Source organism: Anolis carolinensis, chromosome 2 (assembly GCF_035594765.1).
Source record: "Anolis carolinensis isolate JA03-04 chromosome 2, rAnoCar3.1.pri, whole genome shotgun sequence".
NCBI lineage: Eukaryota > Metazoa > Chordata > Lepidosauria > Squamata > Dactyloidae > Anolis > Anolis carolinensis.
In genome coordinates, this window is record NC_085842.1 from 171899601 (window position 1) to 171916229 (window position 16629).

The 16629-nt window shown below is 44.6% G+C and overlaps 1 protein-coding gene and 1 pseudogene across 4 annotated transcripts in view; both read left to right on the forward strand.

Moving 5' to 3' along the window:
- The window catches only part of arhgap9 (Rho GTPase activating protein 9), a 37832-nt gene that overhangs the window by 4185 nt on the left and 17018 nt on the right, over positions 1-16629 (forward strand). For 2 of the 4 annotated variants that reach the window (XM_062971101.1, XM_008115069.3), the window contains exons 2-6: positions 1677-2084; positions 3882-4117; positions 10564-10800; positions 14057-14257; positions 14515-14625. In XM_062971101.1, coding sequence (XP_062827171.1) covers positions 1745-2084; positions 3882-4117; positions 10564-10800; positions 14057-14257; positions 14515-14625 — 1125 coding nt within the window. In that variant the 5' untranslated portion in view covers positions 1677-1744. Of the gene's footprint in view, positions 1-1676; positions 2085-3881; positions 4118-9017; positions 9129-10563; positions 10801-14056; positions 14258-14514; positions 14626-16629 lie in introns of those variants that run through there. The other 2 variants (XM_008115070.3, XM_008115071.3) reach the window with 2 other exon arrangements.
- Positions 4464-6102, forward strand: LOC134296363 (large ribosomal subunit protein eL22-like; annotated as a pseudogene).

Below are 16629 nucleotides of genomic sequence, written 5' to 3' on the forward strand. Positions count from 1 at the left end.
TCTATTTTGCTGTTCGTGCATGCTTCATAAGGAATTCTGAGGACAGCAGCTACTTACCTCGAAGTTTTTAAGCAAGCATACAGAGCAATAGTAGGATCACCAAGATCAGAATCCCATTCTTCCCCATTGTACTGTTTGCTATAAATGCTATTGCAACAACTTGGCACAATAGTCCTCGGTCATCATTTCTTAGTATATCTGCTGCTACAAAGTTCTACCTAGACAGAGAAAAGGGAAAATGTTGGCTGTCTTAAAAACACTTTGTGAAAAGAAGCTCATTTGTTAGAGGCTAATTTACAGTATTACTCTACCGTTATTCATGCAGTTTTACTCTGCACAGATTCATTCATTCAGGTTGAGTCAAGTTATACCCTCATCTTGATAACTCTTGATATAATACGATTAGCAATTATCAGGGGGTTCATTTATCCATGCGAAGTCCTAGAACATAACTCTCATGAATATGGGGGCATACTATATGCCTGAATTTCCTCTGTTATACAAAATAATATTACAGGCATCCAAATTGCCTTGGCATTTCACATAGGAAAATATCAGCAGTTCTTTGTTGTTGTGTGTCTTCAAGTCACTTCTGCTGTCCCTAAGAATTTGTTTGCTTTCCTATGAGTCTGAGAGAGTGTGATTTCCCCAAAGGTCACTCAATGGGTTTCCATTGCTAAGCGAACCCTGGTCAATCAGACTCCAAGTCTAGCATTCAAACTTCTATACCACATTGGCTCTCAGCAGTTTATAATATCACAAATTTATTTATTTATTTTATTGTGTCAGAAGTGAACCGAGGGTACAGTTGTAATGTATTTAAAAACACAAACAAAATTAAAAACTTGGCTTTTTACTAAATATCCTTTGATCAGTACCTGGCCACTTGAAGTGCCTCTGGTGTTGCTATAAGAAGGTCCTCCATTGTGCATATGGCAGGGCTCAGGCTGCATTGTAGTAAGTGGTCTGTGGTTTGCTCTTTTCCACACTTGCATGTGGTGGACTCCACTTTGTGGCTCCATTTCTTAAAGTTCGCTCTGAAACTTGAGGTGCAAGAGCGCAGTCTGTTCAGTGCCTTCCACGTTGTCCAGTCTTTTGTGTGCCCAGGAGGGAGTCTCTCATTCAGTGTCAGTCATGGCTTGAAGTTCCGGGTTTCAGCCTGCCACTTATGGACTCTCACTTGCTGAGGTGTTCCTGCGAATATCTCTGTAGATCTTAGAAAACTATTTCTTGATTTAAGGCATTGGCATGCTGATATCTGAATGGGATGGGCAGGAGATGTCACTGCCTTGGTCCTTTCATTATTGGCTCTTACTTCCCGGCAGATGTCATGTGGTGCAATACTGGCTAAATAGTATAATTTCTCCAGTGGCATGGGGCGTAGACATCCTGTGGCATGTCTCATTAAGAGCCACATTCACTGTTTTAATGTGGTGAGATGTGTTCCACACTGCGCATGCATATTCAGCTGCAGAGTAGCAAAGCACAAGGACAGATGTCTTCACTGTGTCTAGTTATGATCCCCAGGTTGTGCCAGTCAGCTTTTGTATTATATTATTTCTAGAGCACAAATAATATCCATGGATCTAGTCTTTCTATAGGAGACTAAATGTTTACATTTTTATATTTATGTTGTCAGTGCCTGAGTATTGTGCTCTGTTCTGTTCTCCTTACAGGTGGCAACTCTCAGCTATCTCTGTCATTAGGGTTCATAATCCTTTAGGAAGCCATTCTTCTTAATAAAATGCTTTCAGGCCGCCAGCTGCAGGAAGGGCTTAACCACTCCTGGATCAAGCCATCAGTGGATCGTCCTGATGCTGTGATGCTGCAGGCCCTCTACAACTACCAGTATAAATCTGCTGATGGGAGGTGGGTGACCATCACTGAAGGTGAGCTGTTCCAGCTCATGCGCAAGGCCAATGATGATTGGTGGCAAGTGCGCCGGCTCAATCAGTCCAAGCAGAAGCACCCTCTCTTTGTGCCTGCCACCTATGTGGCTGAAGTGCCTTCAACTACAAGGGCAACTACGCAGCAGAACGGCTCATGGTATCCCGGCATCGGTACAGAGCAGGATGGCCGAACTGGTGAGTTTCATAGCAATCCACACATTTGATTCATCAGGCTGGGGACAGCTATGGGATTTGGTATACTTGAGAATGGGATAGGAACCCAAGATGGTTCTGCCTCAGATGCGATAAATACAGATAGAGCTGAAACAAAGACCCCTTCTACACTGCCATATAATCCAGACTATCAAATTAGATAATCCACATGGGTTACATGAGTCCACTCTACCATATAATCCATTTCAAAGAAAATAATCTAGATTTTATATGGCAGTGTAGAATGGGCCCTGGTAGGCACCGGAACTATTTATTTCGGGTTCATCTGCATTGTAGAATTGATGCAATTTGATGCTAATTTAATTGTGAAAGTTCAATGCTATAATATTATGGGAGTTGTAATTTTACAAGCTCTTTAACCTTCTCTGTCAAAATGTGCAACTGCTTCACCAGACTCATAGGATTCTATAGCAATAAGCCATGGCAATTAGTGATGTTATTGAAGCACCAGAACCCTGAAATTGATCCCAAAACGCACGGCTCCAATGGTGTCCAGAAACAAAGTCTACAATGAGCTTTCCCCTCATCCCAGGTGACTCCTAAATTAACTCACCAAAGTTTGCACAAGTACTACACACATGCCAGGGAATATCCCACTATTTGGTCCAGGAAGAGACATAATCCCGTCACAATACCCCAAGAATCTCATAGTAAGTTTAAGAAGAGCCACAAGGTTTTCTCAAGTTTTATCCCTGGGAACACTTTTTGATCCCAGTCACCCAACCAGGCCCTTTTGCTAGGAATTCATTGCGCCTGTGCCAATATCTCTGGCACCCATTGTGTGTCCAACCATTGTCTTGTTCTGAATGAATAGGTACAACCCCATTAACACAGACCCTGCCCACATTTCTTTCTTCCCGCATCTCTCCATGGGCAGACCAAGAAAACAGCCACAAGACTTTAATTTGATCAATGACATTTTGTTAAAATTCCTGCCAAACTGGCAAGCCAATCAACAGCAGTGGCAGATGGCGCATCTCCACCAACCAATGAGTAGATCCTAGCTGGCCCTGGTTTAGATCAATCAGCAGGCAGGACAGCAAATTCCTCTAATTTCCAATCACTATAAATAAACCTGTATGTTTATTTCTTTGGAGTGCAAACTCTGCTGACATCTACTTTGGCCGAGGTGAATAAACACCTCTGTTCGGTCCTTTGGAGTTTGGCACGCTGGGCTGACAAACCTGGGGTTCTTGTGGAGCAGAAATCACTTGACAGTGGTATCAACTGCATTAATTCTACAGTGTAGATGCTCCCTAGGTGGACCACTGATATATAGGACACACAGAGTGAATCTTAATTAAATCGTTGGTTAGTCCTGCCCCTCAATTTAATTTGATAACCAGCAGAACCAACTGAAAGACACCTCTCAGACATACTGCATTATTATGGCCTCATTGTCTCTCTCAAGAGCTGGCTTTAGGTGATGGAGTTTACAGACTACCATATCTGGAAGTGGGCTGGTTGAGGAAGGCTGCAGTTGATGTTGGTGTTCCTCAAGTGTCATTTCTCAAGAGATTTTCCTGCTTCTTGTAGGGGGTTGGACTGGATGGCCCATGAGGTCTCTTCCAACTCTATGATTCTATGATTCTGCAGGCAGCTGCTATTTGCCATGCTTAGTTTAGGCATGCACAGACAGCTACAATAGGATTGCCGAGATCCATTCTTATGTGCAGAGATCCTCCCCATAGATTCCCCAGCCCTCCCCAGTTATACCTGTTTGATTGTATTAACTCACTCTGTCATTCTTCCTTTCAGCACACTTGGAAATGGTTTCTTGTTCTCTGGAGGACCTGTATGCACAGACCTACCCATCGTCTTTCCACATGGGACTCAAGACCTTCCACAGCCACTCCCATCCCATGATGGGAGTTCCTCCTGAGTCTCTTGGCAGGAGGCACAGCTTGAATGATCTATGGCAAACAGAGAGGTTGGGTATAAAGCAGATCCAAAACCCAGAAGAGGAACTAGTGATGAAGGGGAGCAAGCACATGGTAAGATCATTGTCTTCCTTTTCTGAAATCTTGTTGTTCATTAATTAGACATAGGGTGGTCAGATTTCAGGCTTGAGAGATTTACAATAGGCCCTCCATATCTGGAGGGGTTAGAGGTGCAGGAAAAACTGTGAATAAAAAACTTTTTAAACCTAAAAGAACACCTCTCTGGGAACATCTAGGCCCTCCATAGAATCATTCTGAAAAACTTTAATATTCCCAGAAAGAACATATTAATCAAACCCACAAAAGCTAAAACTGCAAGTGTAGGAGACTGACAGTGTTTTGATTTGTTTTAAATGAAACTTTGTGGTCCACCATCTATAGCAGTGATTCTCAACTTGGGGTCCCCAGATGTTCTGGCCTTCAACTCCCAGAAATCCCAACAGCTGGTAAACTGGCTGGGAATTTTGGGAGTTGTAGGCCAAAACACCTGGGGACCCACAGAGAACCAGTTATCTAGAACCAGATACTACCGGGACCACCTTCCACCTGGAAATCGATGTCCTCACGGTGGAAGAACATGCGAGTCAAAAATAGGGCTCTACAGTCACCTACACTTGGAAGGCCATCATACTTGGACGAGGGATCACCTTAGTAAGTAAGTAAGTAAGGTGGCATTCTGTTCACTTCAAATTAAGCCTTTCCTCCCTGCCTGTGTGCCGCCATGGTGCCCGTGAAGAAGCTGGCCATGAAAGGCAGCAAGAAGAAGAAGCAGGTCTTGAAGTTCACCCTGGACTGCACGCACCTCGTCGAAGATGATGGATGCCGCCAACTCCGAGCAATTCCTTCAGGAGTGCATCAAAGTCAATGGGAAGCCCGGGAACCTGGGTGGGGCCATTGTGACCATCGAGAGGAGCAAGAGCAAGATCATCGTCACCTCTGAGGTCCCCTTCTTCAAACGGTACCTTAAGTACCTGACCAAGAAGTACCTGAAGAAGAACAACCTGCGCGACTGCGTGTTGTGGCCGACAGCAAGAAGAGCTATGAGTTGCACTACTTCCAGATCAACCAGGACGAGGAGGAGGAAGAGGAGGAAGATTGAGCAGCAGCATATTCCCCACAATACAAAAACATCTAGGGAGATTTTGTACATTTTCCTTCAATAAAATGCAACAACTGCGGTTGCAAAAGAAAAAGGAAAAGAAAGGATGAGTGAGGGTGCCTCTGGTGGTATATTTGAGCCATTACTTTGTTCTTAAGGCCGTAACAGATACAGGATTTTTTTCATGAAAAAAATCTATTCCTCATCCTCCCCACACTTTTTCTTGGTTTGAACAATCTGGATGGGGGAGAGGTGAAAGGAATCCCTTTGTTTTTGTTCTGTTTGGAAATCTACAGCCTTTGCTGATCCATGACATATCTATCTGAGTTCTACCAGGAGAATCCAGTTGTTGTTTTTTTTTGTCAGGAGCAACCGGAGTTGCTTCTGGAGTGAGAGAATTGGCCGTCTGCAAGGACGTTGCCCAGGGGACGCCCGGATGTTTTGATGTTTTACCATCTTTCTGGGAGGATTCTCTCATGTCCCCGCATGGAGCTGGAGCTGAAAGAGGGAGCTCATCCGCGCTCTCCCCGGGTGGGATTCGAACCTGGCAGTCTTCAGGTCAGCAACCCAACCTTCAAGTCATGAGGCTTTTATCCCCTTGGCCACCGGAGGCTCCAGGAGAATCCAGTGAGAGGACATAAATTGATTCTATTCCCAGTATTCTCCAGATGAGTGCTTCTGAAAACTCTTTAAATGGTGAATGAAGACCATAGCCCTGTCTTTTCATTTGAAGCCTATAGCTGACATTCAGAAGTATAATCAACTCTCAATATCCATGGATTCAGGTATCCACAACTTGAAAATATATATTTTTAAATCAATCCAAAACCCAGTCCTTGATTTTGCCATTTTTTATAAGAGATACCACTGTATATAATGGGATTTGAGCATCCATGGATTTTGGTATTTGGTTTAGTTCCATTAGTTCCAAAAGGTCACTGGTTCGAATCCAGAGAGCGGGGTGAGCTCCCGCTCTTAGCCCCAGCTTCTGCCAACCTAGCAGTTCAAAAACATGCAAAGGTGAATAGATCAATGGGTACTGCTCCAGCGGAAGGTAGCAGCGCTCCATGCAGTCATTCTGGCCACATGACCTTGGAGATGTCTACAGACAACGCTGGCTCTTCGGCTTAGAAATGGAGATGAGCACCAACCCTCAGAGTTGGACACGACTGGACTTAATGTCAGGGGAAAAACTTTACCTTTACCTTAGTTCCATTACCAGGGAGTCATGGAACTAAACCCTAGCAGATACCATGGGCTCACCATATAATCTTTTCTTGCTGAACGTTTAGGTTAACTTTTGCTTTCATTAGGGTTAGGGCCACCAATACACCTCAAAATCTTGTTTTTAAAAATCATCTAACCAATTTACAGTTATCACTACAACTTGTACTTGTTAATTCTGTTAATGATGCATTATATGAAAAAGCATTGCTTTGTTCTGATTTCAAGGGGAAATCAATGTTTGTGAAAGTACTTTTATCTGTTTGGGCCATGGATAAGCTTGAACTGCTTTAATTAATTGCATATAAAATGACAGCCATGGGACACCACCAGATAATGATAGGCTTATCACCTCTGCATCGGTCAGTCATTGTTGTAGAAATGATTTATCTGATCATAGATAAGGGTCTACATACAGCTGGGGCGAAACCAAGCCACACTCCAAATGCTGCTTTGCCTTTTAAGCTGTCAATGTTGTTCTTTAATGAGAGCCAACATAGTATAGTGGTCTGATTGTAGGACTATGACTCTGGGAAAATAAGGATTGAAGCCCTTCTCATCCATAGAAACTATTGGGTGACTTTGGGCAATCCAAAGCAAACTCTTTCTGAACAAATATTCTGTGATAGAGTAGCTTCTGAGTCACCACATATCACAAATGGCTCGAAGGCACACAACAACATTTCTTTAGGGCTTAAATACTCTAACACCACCAGATCCCACCTGATCTTGAAAACTAAGAAGGGCAAGGCCAGGTTAGTACTTGAATGGGATATCATCAAGGAATGCCAGGGGCTGTCAGCTACATGTCAGAGGAAGTATCTGGTGAGAGCACTTTTGAATATTCCTTGTCTTAAAAAAAAAATGAAACTCTTGGGGTCACCATGAATCGGTAGATGACTTGGAGGTGCATGTGCGCACAGTGTTTCTTTTTTCTATCCTGCTGCCCTCTCTTAATGTGTACTTCCAAACTATCTTAAAACACACCTTCCAACTGTCTTGATTGGGTAAGAATAGTCTTGACTCATCATGTGTCATCCCAGCTGCTTTTAAAATCGTGCTCTTCCTTCCACATTCCCCTTTCAATCTTAGTTTACTTCCACTGGTACAGAAAATACAAGAGTAATCAGTTAATTCAGCAGATGGCAGAGGAGGTGATAACATATTGCCTTTCCCAGGAGGATCAGCAAAAGCAAATGACTGCAGTATCTCCTAGCTTGTGTAGTAAAAGGTAAAGGTTTCCCCTGACGTTAAGTCCAGTCATGTCTGACTCTGGGGGTTGGTGCTCATCTCCATTTTTAAGCCGAAGAGCCGGCGTTGTCCATAGACACCTCCAAGGTCATGTGGCCGGCATGACTGCATGGAGCGCCGTTACCTTCCCGTCGGGGTGAGAAGGGTGGTATATAGATGTCGCAAATAAATAAATAAATAAATACTCACACTGGCATGTTTTCGAACTGCTAGGTTGGCAGGAGCTGGAGCTAACAGCGGCCGCTCACGCCACTCCTGGGGTTTGAACCTGGGACTTTGCGGTCTGCAAATTCAGCAGCTCAGCGCTTTAACGCACTTTGCCACCGGGGCTCCTTAGCTTGTGTAGTCTTCCTTATTAATAATGCTTCCCATTTTAGCTACACTTTGATGCTGCTTGGCCACATATATCCTGGTGTTCATCTGGGAAATGTTGGAGGGCATGGTTAAAAGAAGGTGTGGGAGGGTATCCAGGCATGGTTAACATCAGGGCCGTAGCCAGAAAAAAATTTCGGGAGGGGTTTTGAAAATTTCGGGGGGGGGGGTTGAACCCCTAGCACATACCCCTCCCCACTACAAACCTGTCAATATCTGCTTGAGATAGTGCCTGGAGGGACTCTTAATGTTTTGCATCTCATAGACTTAGCATGGGGATTTGGTTAACCAGTTAAAATTCATGAGTAAACGAGATTTTTTTTATAACTTGAAAAATTTCGGGGGGGGGGGGGTTTGAACCCCTAACCCCCCCCCCCCCCCTTTTGCTACAGGCCTGGTTAACATCCATGTTTAACTCTCACATGTCTTCTGATCTTTTTCCTTATCTTACAAAATAGAAAGAAAAGATGGAATAGCTATGTAGTATATTTTGTTTGGTGGTATTAAAAATGGTTAAAAATGTTTCCCCCTCATAAAGTCCCTCCAATAAGAAGTAAAAATAATGCAAACCCCCTCATAACAGCATTACTGTTAAATGTGTAAAAGCAGTGTCCATGGCCTTGTTTTACAAAACGTCATTATCATCATCTACAACAACAACAACAACAACAATGAACATTGCTTTACAAATGCATTATTTCCAAACGCTTGTGAGCATGTTTTAGGGAGTGAGGACTACACAAAACAGAACATTGCAGAACAGATTTTGACTGCTTTCTACTCCAGCCACTCTGTGTTGCTTTAGGATGTGTCAACAAATGACTAATTCCTAAGGAAGGCCACGTTGGGAGTTCTCTGTGTGTATGCATCTTTTTCCTCCTGTTGAGGTGACATGACACATGCTGTTTGCATGGGATGCCTTTGGTCTCTTTGCTCGTCATGCCATATCAGAGCATCTGCCTGCTCTCTTTGCACCACTTCCCCTTTTTCCCCCTTCTCTGATTGGAAGGAGGTGGGACGCTGTGCCCACACAGGATGTGGGGGAAGCCACTAGGAGGACAGACCTTGTTCCTCAGGGTGTGCCTCTGAACTCATCCACTGTCCCAGGCACTGGCAGCAGTAAGTACAAGGCTGAGTGGGGGGCCGGGGTGCTGCTGAAAGGCTTCAAGGCTACAGGTAGAAAGAGGACAGGGTGTGTGGTGGGACTGGGGGTCACATTAACACGGAGCTAAGAGAGTTAGCAAGGGATATTGTTTGGCTCTTCAAAGTGCTGTCGAGAGAAAACCCTTTACAACCTCAATAATGAAGCAAGACTTCTGTTTCCTCTGAAGCTTGAGCAACCAATGTGGGCAGGGCCGTTGATAGAGTCATCTGAACCCCTTGGTGTATCTTGAGACAGGGCTCTTTCACACTACAGAATTATAGCATTATGATTCCACTTTAATGGCCATGGTAACCATCTGTGGAATACAGATTGATAGTAGAAGGAGGGGCCTTTAGTAGCCTCATCCAGGGAACTAATCTGCAGAGATTCTGACCAAACTACTTTTATTTATTTATGGCATTTATATCCCGCCATTCTCACCCCAAACTGGACTCAGAGTGGCTTACATGTCCCCTAGGGTGGAACCAAAGCTGGTACAGTGGAATTCTAGCATAGCCAAATTCTTAAAAATTCTTGATGTCTTGGTTTTTAGGTCTGTTCCTTGGGTTATTTGAGGCACTGATTCAGAAAATTGCATTGGATGGACTGTATCAGCTCTTGTTTCTGAGATATGGTTATCATTATTTTCGATGGGTAGCAGATAGCAACTTTTTTTGTGTCAGGAGCAACTTGAGAAACTGCAAGTCGCTTCTGCTGTGAGAGAATTAGCCGTCTGCAAGGACGTTGCCCAGGGGACGCCCAGGTATTTTTAAATCCTGTGGGAGGCTTCTCTCATGTCCCAACATTGGAAGCTAGAGCTGACAGTCGGGAGCTCATCCTGCTGCTTGGATTCGAACCGCTGACCTTTCAGTCAGCAGTCCTGCCAGCACAAGGGTTTATCCCATTGTGCCACCGGGGGCTCCAGCAGATAGCAACTGGTAGATTCCATATGTTCTGTAAACTAGAGCCAATAGGGAAAACTGGTGCCATCTTTGGAATCAGCAGGTCAAATATACCCAAAAAACAGGTCTAAGATTTGAGACACCAAAATGTGTGTTGGCCAGTATAGTGCTACAATTGTGTAGTATAATTGCAATCAGAAACAAACACATGCTTCTAGTGCCACAGATGTGACCCAACTTGAGTTCCAGTGATCTAGAATAGTGAGAAATGTTTACAGGGGAAAATTGGTATTAATTTTTCCTAACAGGGGGTCCATCGTGGCATCCCATGGAGATTCTTGACATTTTATTCAGTACATGATGTAGCTGAGAAAAGTTGCCTCCTGACACTGCACTTCTCAAAATCCCTCTGCCAAAGGCTTCTGGGAGTTGCAAACCCTCTCCACCAAAGTAGCACTTCCATAAAGAAAAGAGGCTGCAACCAGGTCTATCTCTTTTCTTCTGACAGATGTTGGATGATACTCACCTCCCTACCCCTGGTCCCATTAGGGATAAGGCCCACCTTTACTGCAACCTGGAGGAGATGAAGCAACTAGTGGCGATGCCTCCCAGCCCTCGCAGCCCCCCACTAGAGGTGCTTGAATGCTGGGAACAACACATAGATTCCAGCTCCCTGCGCAGTTACTTCTACAAGCCAGCTACAGGCGAGAAGTCTTGGAAGCCACCACGGAAGAATCACGAGAGGGTGAGACAAAGTGCTGTTTTGGAGTAGTGATGCCCATCATGTACAGCTTGTGGTGCAGCCCTTCCCTCTGGTCACTTCAAGCATTTCCCCCAACAAGGAGTGGCAAAGAGGGATACTATACGCCTATCATCACCCCGGCTGTCATTAATCTGAAGACATGAACAGGCAGAAAACCTTTGCAAAGTTATAAATTGTGTGGGTTGCTCTTGTTCAGGATGCCAAACAAGCATTCCCTTTTCTAGGATACTCCCTTACCTTCTTTCTTCTCTGATTTCTCATCATCTCCTACATAGCACTCGTCGGGATCTATGGACAATGCCTTGACTATCCTGTAGTTTCCTTCCTTAGCATTTTGATTCCACTTAAATTGGACAACAATTAAAACATGATTCAACAATATGATGCGGTGGCTAAAAAAGCCAATGGGATTTTGGCCTGCATCAATAGGCGTATAGTGTCTAGATCCAGGGAAGTCATGCTACCCTCTACTCTGCCTTAGTCAGACCACACCTGGAATCACACTGTGTCCTATTCTGGGCACCGCAATTTAAGGGGGAAGTCGACAAACTGGAATGTGTCCAGAGGAGGGTGACTAAAATGATCAAGGATCTAGAGAACCATCCCTATGACAGTGGTTCTCAACCTGGGGTCCCCGATGTTTTTGGCCTTCAACTCCCAGAAATTCTAACAGTTAATAAACTGGCTGGGATTTCTGGGAGTTGTAGGCCAAAAACATTTGGGGACCCAAGGTTGAGAATCACTGCCCTATGAGGAGCAGCTTAAAGAGCTGGGCATGTTTAGCCTGCAGAAGGGAAGGCTGAGAGGAGACATGATGAGGGCCATGTATAAATATGTGAGGGGAAGTCATAGGGAGGAGGGAGCAAGCATGTTTTCTGCTGCCCTGGAGACTAGGACATGGAACAACAGCTTCAAACTACAGGGGAATTCCACCTGAACATTAGGAAGAACTTCCTCACAGTGAGAACTGTTCGGCAGTGGAACTCTCTTCCCTGGAGTATGATGGAGGCTCTTTCTTTGGGGGCTTTTAAGTAGAGGCTGGGTGGCCATCTGTCGGGGGTGCTTTGAATGCAGTTTTATTGTTTTTTGGCAGGGGGTCGGACTGGATGGCCGATGATGTCTCTTCTAATACTACGATTCTATGAAATTATTTGTTACTGTTGTTTTTGTTGCTGCTGCTCCTCTTCCTCTGCAATCTACCAGGTCCCTCCCAGCTTCCCCTCTGAAAGGTTGATGTTTCTTGGCTAGATGGTGACCCCTCACAAAGAATGAATTTCCTATTTGGAGATCAAGCTTGTCCATTGCCTAGGCACGGGGTCCTAAAACTTTTTTAAAAAAGGTCCCTCGAATCGTTGGGGGCCAGACTATAGTTTGAAAAACATAAACAAATTCCTATCTTATTCCTGGGAGCCCTGGTGGCGAAGTGTGTTAAAGCACTGAGCAGCTGAACTTGCAGACCGAAAGGTCGCAGGTTCAAATCCCGGGAGCAGAGTGATCACCCACTATTAGCTCCAGCTTCTGCCAGCCTAGCAGCTTGAAAACATGCCAATGTGAGTAGATCAATAGGTACTGCTCCAGCGGGAAGGTAACGGTGCTCCATGCAGGCATGCCAGCCACATGACCTTGGAGGTGTCTATGGACAACGCCGGCTCTTCGGCTTAAAAATGGAGATGAGCACCACACCCCAGAGTCAGACATGACTGGATGTAACGTCAGGGGAAACCTTTACCTTACTATCTTATTCCTATCTATACAACTTATTTGTAGTGCAAAAAAAAAAAACTATCAAAAGAACAGTACAATATTTAAAATGAAGAACATCTTTGACCAGCATAAACTTACCAGTATTTCAATGGGAAGTGTGAGCCTGCTTTTGGCTGATGAGATAGTCAAGCTAATTAGGATTGTTGTTGTTGTGACATCAGTTCACTATTGACCATCCTTGGCTTCACTGGAGGCAATTGCCACTAATATTAGTGAGCCAGTTTTTGTCCAAACTCCAAGGGAGATGTTGAATTCATTTCAACTTATAGTTCGAACTGTAAATGAGCTATCCAAGGTGCTGAACCTATTATGGCACTAGGCCACAGCTCCTTGGATAGCTTATTTAGAGTTCAGACTAAAATCCAGAACAGATTCACTATTCCACTGATATTCAAACCATGAGCCTTCATCACCTGAGCTAGAGAAATGAGCAATATTGCTGGTGCATGGTGAAATGAATGCGTGGTTATCCCTGTTACCACATTGGGTGTGGAGAAGTGGATTGGGAGGTGAAATGAAATGAGCTGGTGACCTTCATATGGTTGATGTAGCATGTAATGTGGCAAATGACCTTTTTTAATGCATGCACGTTTTCCTGGCTTATTCCAGGAGAGACTTCTTGAATTTGGTTGTTTAATCAGAAAGCAAAAATTATGCCTGAAATTTCATTTTCCTATTGATGGGGAACGATAAAGAAAGCATATCACTCCTGTCACTTGGTTTCCGTTGTTTGATGCAAATAGCGACAGAAAGGCAAAACATATGAGTATTTCTGCACTTGTGTAAAGCCACAAGTCCAACCACTTTTTCTTCCCATATGTAAGACAATTCAGGGAGAAGTCAGGTTCGTTTCCTGGGATTTTTACTGCAGGCCCAGCTGAGTGACTGGACAGCTTGTTGACAGACACCTCCTCCCACCTCCCTCCCTCCCTCCCTCCTTCCTTTCCCAGAGGCTGCTTCCAAAGCCCATCGCTCCCTGGCACCTTAGGCCAAGCTGAACCGTTTGGGCTCCCCGCCAGGTGCCTGTGAAATTCAGCTGTAATTACTCTAACGAACTATGTGTCCTAGCAAAGCAGGGAGAAGAAGGAGCCAGTCTGCTGATTAATCTCCAATCCCATTCTTTCTCTACACAGCCCCATTGCCACGTGCCCCCTCTATTCCTTGGAGAGGAGCCTGTGCTTGGAAGGTCTTGCTCATATACCTGCAACAGTGGGGGCCTTGGTGTAGGAAAGCTGTGGGTCGGAAGGACAGAGAGCCGTGGGCAATGGGAGATGAAGGTTGAAAGAAATCTCAGGGGAGCTTGCGGATTAAGAATCAAGGAATCAGTTTGTTTTAGCGCTGGGGGGAGGTGGTGGGGGAAAGGCAGCCTTTCTTTCTAACAAGAGGCTCTTGCCTGTCGCTGGCCCTGTTTTCCAGATAGATTCTCCCCTCTTTTTCCTTCCAAAGCTGCTAATCTATGTGTTTGCTTTGTCAGAGCTTGGTACTGTCCGAGGGACACAGTCTTTCAGCCCCAGGAGAAGAGACTGCCCTGGGTGAGTCCTTGGATCAAACAGAAGACAGAGGGAAGGCTGGGCAGCAGCTGTATTCGCCCACTTCACAGGGTCTCTCCAGGGCCAGAGACAAAAAGCTGGGCTACACCAAATCCATGGTGCTGCCAGAGACCCGAGTGCCCAAGGTAAGCCGGTTCAGGGGTGCCAGCGGGGCAGATTGGATGGGTTTGTCTGGGTTTCCCTGCCTTCGCTGGATATGTCACAGTGGAGACCAGGCTTGTGTTGTTTCACTGGGAGTCTGGAGCAGAAAGTGGCTGTGTGTATATGTATGAGGAGGGAGAGTGTTGTGTGGAGGTGTGGAGTGGAGGACAACGGATCTAGGAAGCGATTGGACACACAAAGCTGGGAAATCCTCTTCCTTCTTTTTTCTCTTTCTCTGCAGGGAAGTCATCGCAGGAACCTTTCCCAACACAGTTGTGAGGCCTGGCTAGGGGAATACCCAGTGCCTGCACCTGCCAATGGTTCCCCTTCACACAGCCCTGATCGCCTTCATGTAAGTCACAGCTCCTGGAGAAGGGAAAGTGTGCGATGTTTTGGACTGTACCTATTGTCAATTCTGGCCAGGCCTGTTGAGAATGATGAGAATTATAGTCCAGATAATCTGAATAATGTTGAATTGAGAACAACTACGTTAAGAGTTAAACTGCTGAGCTGCTGAACTTGCTGACCGAAAGGTTGGCAGTTCGAATCTTGGGAATGGGATGAGCTCCTGCTGTTAGCCCCAACTTCTGCCAACCTAGCAGTTTGAAAACATGCAAAAATGTGAGTAGATCAATAGGTACCGCTCTGGTGGGAATGTAATGGCACTCCATGCAGTCATGCCAGCTACATGACCTTGGAGGCGTCTATGGACAAGGCTGGCTTTTCAACTTAGAAATTGAGATGAGCACCAACCCCACCCCAGAGTCGGACATGACTAGACTTAATGTCAAGGGGATACCTTTACCTTAGATTAAGAGTGCAGGCAGCCAGTGAGTAGTGATTTCTTTAGGGCCATGATTTAAGAAATCTAGCACCAGGGACTGATATGACTAAATCCAGGGAACTAGTTCTAGGGATAGCGCAATTTCTTCCAAAATATTTACAAAGTTATGTTGCTCGAAAACTCATTTTAAAATACCTCATAAGATTGTAGCAAAGATAAATGTATGGCAGCAGTAGGCAAATCATATTCACCACCTTGAGTGAAAGCCTGGTCAGAGCTCTACTGAAAAAAACATTGTCATTGCTCAGTGAGGTTTCCTTGTTCCCATTCTAGGATCTCGTAGGAGATCTTGTCCCTTGCACATGACTCAACACTAAGGCCTGTGATGCCAAACAAGAAGTCCATGATTTGTGGATAGGATTGCAGTATTCCATCTTTCTCTGTCTGGGGCAAAAGAAATGGAGAATGGTGTTTTGCTGATTGTGAAGTTGGAGAATTTTTTTTTTGTGCAACTTGAGTCGCTTCTGGATTGAGAGAATTGGCCGTCTGCAAGGACGTTGCCCAAGGGACACCCAGATGTTTTGATGTTTTTACCATCCTTGTGGGAGGCTTCTCTCATGTCCCCGCATGGAGTTGGAGGCTGATAGAGGGAGCTCATCCGCACTCTCCCCGGGTGGGATTCGAACCTGGCAACTTTCAGGTCAGCAACCCAACCTTCAAGTCACTTAGTCTCCTATGCCATCTGGGGGCTCCAGTTGGAGAATGAATGACAGAGAGCACCAATTGGTTGCAGAACACACACTTTGGTGAAAAAGATATTGTGTATTCTTGTGTGTGTGATATCTAGAGAAAGAAATCAAAATCTCAACCGTGCCAAGCAGATTGAAATGTGCAGCCATTCCTTCAAAGGTGTGCAAAGATATGCACCTGGCTCATTCGTAATCCAGTATTTACGAATGATGTGGTTCTGGCTCTCCAAACTATGATTTCTCTTCCTGGGATCTCTCTTTTTGGTGGGCCTAGTCAAACCGGATACTGTGGGGAATGATAAAACTATGTAACAAAATTTGAATGTTTTTTCTGTTCCTGGTTTGAAAGTGTTACTTCCTGTTTAATTATGAAGTACTTACTTTGAAAGTACAGTCATTGTTGTATTCCAGAAAGTTTGTTTTTGTGGCTGAGAGTAGTTCTATCATCTTCTTCACTCTAAGCACTTTGTTTGTAATTTTCCTTAATGAAAGTATGCCATTTAAACCTTTCAATGTGCAGCCAGCAAACAAAGTTTTTGCAGTTTAATAAACCTTTTCCATGTTTTTATGACAGACCCAATTAGGAAATGTATTTTTATTTATTTATAGCATTTATATACCACCCTTCTCGCCCTGAAAGGAATTCATGGTGGATCGCAGAACATGCATATGTGGCAAACATTCAATGCTGTTTATACACTGACAAGACAGGCAATTGTACATAGATAGAAGTATTTAGGCTTTTCCCATCTTCGGCGTTTTTGTTAAGGAAATGGCATTTTTAACCCAGGAACAAAAATTGTGTTACATAGTGTAACCTGTA